General features: G+C 47.9%; 1 protein-coding gene across 4 annotated transcripts; it reads right to left on the bottom strand.

Annotated features, from left to right (window-relative positions):
• Window positions 1–2,961: 2,961 nt before the first annotated feature.
• On the bottom strand, window positions 2,962–6,335 carry PDZD11 (PDZ domain containing 11). Of its 4 annotated transcripts, none has more exons than XM_032393811.1 (7): window positions 6,261–6,335; window positions 5,646–5,745; window positions 5,091–5,174; window positions 4,546–4,602; window positions 4,136–4,234; window positions 3,843–3,903; window positions 2,962–3,677 (listed from the first exon to the last, which is right to left on the bottom strand). In XM_032393811.1, the coding sequence occupies exons 2-7, from the start codon at window positions 5,730–5,732 to the stop codon at window positions 3,643–3,645; spliced, it is 423 nt and encodes a 140-aa protein (XP_032249702.1). In that variant the 5' UTR covers window positions 5,733–5,745; window positions 6,261–6,335; the 3' UTR covers window positions 2,962–3,642. The 4 variants fall into 4 exon arrangements, with proteins under 4 accessions (XP_032249702.1, XP_032249704.1, XP_032249703.1 ...); XM_032393813.1 differs by having other exon boundaries at window positions 6,294–6,331; XM_032393812.1 differs by having other exon boundaries at window positions 6,249–6,310.
• Window positions 6,336–6,402: the final 67 nt, after the last annotated feature.

Below are 6,402 nucleotides of genomic sequence, written 5' to 3'. Positions count from 1 at the left end.
TTATTCGAAAAAGGGATTGAGGGAAACAATAGGGAGGTTGGTAAGACTAGCAGAGAGGAAGGACAGGTACGTTATTCTCTCTAAACCTCTACTAAATGTTTCAACTCTCCACAACACATTCTCTTGTAGACATCAATGCTTCCAAGGAGGCACGTAAGTGGGTAGATGTAGGAGCAGAAAGACGTATCATCATCGTGTTAGTGGGTAACAACACTGATCAGAACAACAAAAGGTAAGGTGTAACTACAACTTCTTCTGGCACACCTAGAGCTCAATCCCTATGGGGAGGGTCTACTGTGCTGTGTTTACATGGGAGGAGTTTACCAGTTTCAGGGAACAGTAAGGTGATGGGTTCAAGGCTTCTACGGTTCGTGTCCTGGGGAGGCATCATTACACCTCAGAAGGATCCGTCCCTATTCACTTTGAGTTACCACTTACCACTATCTGGTCATTTCTCATTTGTCAAGTCTCCTCTGCAGATAACAGGGAAGGAAAAATCCAGAGCCCTCAATGTGATGTTTGAAACCAGTGCCCAAACCGGTTATAATGTGGAATATGTAATACTCATTTCTCTTTATGATACTTCCGTTGAACTATTCTCTCTAGCTACCCTCCACTGCTTACTCTTTTGGATAATTTTGCCTTGTCCTATCTTGGGGTGGGTACAAGGTTCATTTCCCCATCATGCAGTAAAAAGGCCTGGAATTGTCTCTGAATCTGGCCTTTTGTGCACACACGCATGCGCACGCACACGCGCACACACACTCACAGCTATTCCAGCACATGGCTTCTGCCCTTCCATCCAGAATTCATTTCCAATGAAGAGGAGTATCCTTTCTCCCAGCTTTGCTGGGCTAGGGAGTGTAATTCAGAGAAGGCAAACTTCCTTTGCTGAGTTTAAGGCCAGGCCTGACTGATATTTAAGGGAAAATGGGACTAACAGCCAACAGTAGCTCCCTGGTCTGCCTTCAGGCAAAAGAGGTAAGATCAGAATTCTTCTTCTGTTTCCTAGAAGCTACCCCCCCTGGTAGTTGAGATTTAACCCCAGCTACATCCCTCTTAACTTAACACACACTTCAGTGGTTGAAATCCAACTGGAGCCTTCCACAGAGTCAGGCATCAAAAGCCATTGTTCCTATTGATAACTTGGTCTCTGTCTAATTTGATTTTATTGCATTTGGGCTTCCCAGTAGTCCATCTCCTTCACCCTCAGATTTAAGGTTTAAATACTTGGCTACTGGGGTGCCTGGGTGGCTCAGTTGGTTAAGTGTCTGCCTTCGGCTCAGGTCATGGTCCTGGGGTCCTGGGATCGAGCCCTGCATCAGGCTCCCTGCTCAGCATGGGGGGGGGTCTGCTTCTCCCTTGCCCCCTGCCCCTCCCCGCTGCTTGTGTTCTCTCTCACTCTCAAATAAATAAAAAATCTTTAAAAATAAATACTTGGCTACTTACTAAGGTTTCATATGATTCCTGAACTTAGGAGTAAAAGACACTCCCCGAGGGCCACCTGGCTGGCTCAGTCAGTGGAGCATGTGGTTTTTAATGTCAGGGTCGTTGAGTTCCAGCCCCGCAATGGGTGTGGAGTGTACTTAAAATAAAAAAAAAATTTTAACAGAACCCCTGAAAATGCTATCGTTCTTTCTTGACTGCGTCTCGCAGCTGTGGGGTGGAAAGTTATTGCAGGGCCCAGGAATCCCACCTTACCTTCTCTGACTGCTAAAAGCCATCTATAGGGGATGCAGTCCTACAGCAGCTGGGATACCTCAAAGGCGGAAACAGTTCATTCCCCGTGTTTTCTTATCTACACCCTCAATAAATGACTGGTCCTTTAGCCTCAGCCTGTTATTGCTTGTCTTCTCCATGCTATGCCTGGACCTTTACAATGCAATGGCATCATGCTAGTGTCCCAACAAGGACCCATTCTAGGTACCTCAAAGTGAGAACCAATTTAGGGTAGGAGGCTTTTGGCCTCTTAGGCCCATGGCACCTAGCTGGGACTTTTTACATTTACCACACTTCTTAGATGAGCTGTTTTAAAACCCGTTAACAGCAGGCAGAGTCTTGGACCTCAACATTCAGCAGACTCAGCCAATATGCCTTTGGGCAAGTATCTCAGCCTCCAGTTTTTCCAGATGGCCACTGGGGGGCAGCACAGCAAATAGGAGCACAGAATGGGAGCAGGATTTCCCAGGAAGCAGAGACTACCTCTGCCTCTCCTCACAAGGATGTAGCTACCAGAGAACAGCGCATAGTAAAGCTGAGGTGGGATTTATAGAGAGAGCCAGAACTTCCTCATAGCGATATACTATTTAGAACTGTTTCTCACATTTGAAGACTTTTTTTTTTTTTTTTAAACTCCAGATTCCCAGGTTAGACCCCAGAACAACAGAATCACTCTCCAGGGGCAGGGCCTTGGAAATACATTATTTAAGCTTCCCAGGATTCTTTCAAGGCAAATTCGGGACTTTCATCATGGGGGCACTTCACCCCATACCTCATTAGAAACCATTCTATTCTGAATGGGTATTTCAGAGATGCCAATGGAAATGGCATAAGGTGTGGCCTGGAATGGCTAACAGTGGACTGGTAACAAAGACGGTGGCAGGTCATCTGGGGGCTGGGGTGGAGAAAAGGGGGAAAGTCAACAGTACCACTCAGCCTACAAGCTGGAAGTTGGGAACCAATTTCTTACTGCTGTCCCTGAAAGGAATGCATCCAAGCCTCTCCCTTCATTTGTGTTCCAGATCAAAGATTCTGGGGAAGAAGGCAATTATATTAACACCACCTCCCTGCAGAGAAATGTCCAAAGCTCATGAGCGAAGGGGCACGGTTTCTTCTAGTATCCCCCCTCACCCTATACCATTCCTCAGTTACACTGAAGTTAAGGTTCCTGGGCCTCCCTGACGGACTGGCCAGATACAGTTGTGAGGGAGGTAGAGGGTTGCTGCTACTTCCACTGGCACCTCTCTTTGCAAGAGCTTTTATTTTTGCCTCAATAGCATTTAAAACCCAGTCAGTATCATCCAAAAGTCACACCGACATTTCCTCAGCATTGCCTTTTACTATTTTGGGGGAGAGAGGATAGGAGGGAGTTGGGGGGGGGGCAGTCCCAGGGAGTCTCCGGAGTGATTTGAGACTGGTAGTACAATGAAGGGATGAGATGGAAGGCCCCCAGGATCCTTTTTGCTATTGATTTCTAGACTCTGATGAACATATGACACGTGTGTAACTGGCTAGCACGTGGTATTCAATAAACGTCAGTTGCCTCAAGATTCTTTTTTCTATTGATTTCTAGACTCTGATGAACATGATATGACACATATGTAGTTGTCTAGCATGTGATATTCAATAAATGTCAGTTGCCTTTTCTAGCTGGGCTCTCCACAGGCTATACCTAGGTATCTCCATCCTTCCCGTTTCAGGGAATGAATGAAGCTCACCTACAGAACGAGGGAACAAGGAGTACAGTATGCTCTGGGTAATGCAGCTGGCTAGCTGGCTTGGTGGCAGGGACTCAGTGTCCCCATCTTCCCCACGCCACTCTGCCAGGGTGGGGCCGAGAGTTGAGGTTCCCAAGAGGCTTCCCTGAGGCCTAACCAGCTTGTCCTAGAAGATTCCCTGTGGAGGGCTATGGACTGCAACTCTCTAGTGTACAGTCCTCTCTTTTTGACGATGATAATCTGGGGAAAGGAGAAAAGAAAAGGATAGACAAGAACAGGTTACTTTCAGGCCTGTGCTCCCAATTCCCCATCCCCAACTTGGGGGGTGGAAGCTTTAGTAATCAGTATTTAAAGAGTTCCTACCCAGGGCCCCACCAGGTAAATGAAAAAGAGAGTGGCACTTACTGTAGGGAAAGAAGCGGACACGCATGCTGATTTCGCGGGCTGTCTTCAGGATCTCAACAGCCTGGAAGGAACACAGCAGCTTGTACAAATGAAGATACAAGCCAGGACAGTATCATAACAGGAGAAGAACAGTTTGCTACTCTAACCTTCAGGGTTACTACTAGCTTCCTCCTCCTGATGGACCTCCTGAGCAGAAACTCCTTCTTACCAAGTTACAGACCAGGCTAATCCTGTCCAACCTTTCCTACCCGGGATGGCTTCTCGCTTCACCACAGCCCAGATGCTGTGCTCACCTTACTGTGCTCAATGTCTTGGAAATCCACATCATTCACAGCTAGGACTTGGTCCCCTTCCTGAAGTCCTGCCCGATGTGCATCCGAGTCGGGAATCACCTGTTGGTAAGGAGAAAATATATGAGATTGAGGCGAGAGAATTTCAAAGGCTATAAGTGAAATTAAGTGCTATTCAAATGTAAGGTGCTAGCGTGTGTGTGTGTGTGTGTGTGTGTGTGTGTGTGACAATGTAGGGAAACAGATGGGTTTGCCAGGTGAGAAGTTTTAAATGGGAAAGGGTGTCCCCATGATGCCCCTTCTGTAGGTCTATTGTATCATTCTTCTCCCAGGCCTTTGGACACCAGGGTTCTGCAATCTGGTAATTTAACAAAGGGAACTAGCAATCCATATTGCCTACTAGGCACACATACCTTGGAGATAAAGATGCCTAGCTGGGAGGCCTTTCCTCCTCGGATATTAAATCCCAACTGTAAGATAAGAGCACAGAAGGGGGGCTCAATATAGATCACGCACACAAGAACATCTAATAGCATCACTGTATGATAGCTTGGCTTATGTGTTCCTCAGAGAGAAGTCAGAAGTTGTGGAAGTGGTATCTCAGATTTTCTGCCCATTAAAAAGTTTCCTTACCTCCCTACCTGCTTTCCCATCCATCCCCCCAACCACTGTCAACTTCTGGGCCTGGTACAGACAAAGCTAGCCTGGAATAAGACGCAATTGTTCTGGAGCTCCTGGGTGGCTCAGTCGGTTAAGCATCTGCCTTCGGCTCAGGTCATGATCTCAGGATCCTGGGATGGAGCCCCGCATTGGGCTCCTTGCTCATTGGGGAATCAGCTTCTTCCTCTCCCTCTGCCCCTCCTACTTGTGTGTGCGCATGCTCTCTCTTTCTCTCTCTCTCAAATAAATAAATAAAATCTAAAAAAAAAATAAAGACACAATTGTTCCATAAGCTCACCTGAGCTCCAGGGGGTTTCTTCAGTGTGACAATTCGGGGCAGAAACTGGGTCAACTCATTGTTGTAGTCTGGGTGATATACCCTCTGCAAGACACAGCAACCCCAGAAATCTTACTACCAGCCTTAGATTTTATACCCACCTTCATCTGGACTACAAATGCATCACCTTAAAGTCAGGAAAAGGTGTGGTCATGGGCTTCGTTGTTAAGTAGAACAGATAAGGCTGTCCAAATGGGTAGATGGATAGCATGGGGAAATGTCAGCAGCCCAGTAGCTCCCCCCCACCTCTTTACCTTGAAAGAATAGAAACTAGGGCTCTGAATTTCCAGAATTCTCTGGTGTGAATGGACTCTGGCAGGAGGATTCCATTAGAAGTTCCCAAAGGGCCCAGTTGTTCAGAATCCAACTTCTGATAAAAGTTGGATTCTGTAGTCCCCTGGCTACAACAAAGGCTAGAATTCATCCTCCATTGAGCTTTCTAACCCTGCCATCATCCTACCTTTCATATACCATCTCATGCCCACAAGGAAAAATCCCCTACTTAAGCATTCCCACCTCATGAGGTGGGATCCATGCTGGGGGATTCTCATAGGCAGGCAGGAAGACCACGGGGTAGTCATCATAAGGAATCCGGCTGTCCATCTCCAGCAAGGCCCTGAAATGGAAGGAGGGGTGAATCGAAGCTGATAAAAAACGGTTCAAAAGGGTCAGCAGTCCAGCAAGTTTCAAAAAACAACCCCACTCCATCCTGAGGCTGTCGGTCTATGGGCTCAGCCCACTTCCTGGTGATAGAGGCTGAGAGAGAGAAAGAAGAAAAAAGATGGAAGAAAACAAGTAACTTTGCTGAACACCTGGATGCCAAGCAACCTGTTAGTTACTCCATAGAGACAATCTCCTTTCTCACAACAATCCTGCAAAATAGACCGTCTTCATTCCAGAGAAGAGGAAATCAGGAGCGTCTAATTTCCGAAGTCCAAGAGAGGGCTGCCTCCAACTATCCATAAGTACTCGGGGCAAGGCACCGCCCCACATTCCCTAGATGAGATCAGTAATGGTGGGGGTCCCCCGAACGACCCCTCCTTCACCGCCAGCCACCTTCCAGGTCCCCGCCCCGCATTCTGCTGGAGTCCGGCGCACAAGCCGCGGTCCGCGCCATACCGGCTCACCCACCCGCAGGCCGCAGGAACCTCAGGCTCCGCTCACCGTCAATTCAGTCTGGAAACCGGAAGCGGATGCTCGGGTGGGTCGGAAAGGGCGGGTTCAGGGTGCGGCGCACAGGTCCTCCCCTTCCCAACGCGTATTCCTGCGCGCG

The sequence above is a fragment of the Phoca vitulina genome, unplaced genomic scaffold, assembly GCF_004348235.1.
Source record: "Phoca vitulina isolate PV1807 unplaced genomic scaffold, GSC_HSeal_1.0 scaffold77, whole genome shotgun sequence".
NCBI classification, from domain to species: domain Eukaryota; kingdom Metazoa; phylum Chordata; class Mammalia; order Carnivora; family Phocidae; genus Phoca; species Phoca vitulina.
This window is presented reverse-complemented; position numbering and strand designations above follow the sequence as displayed.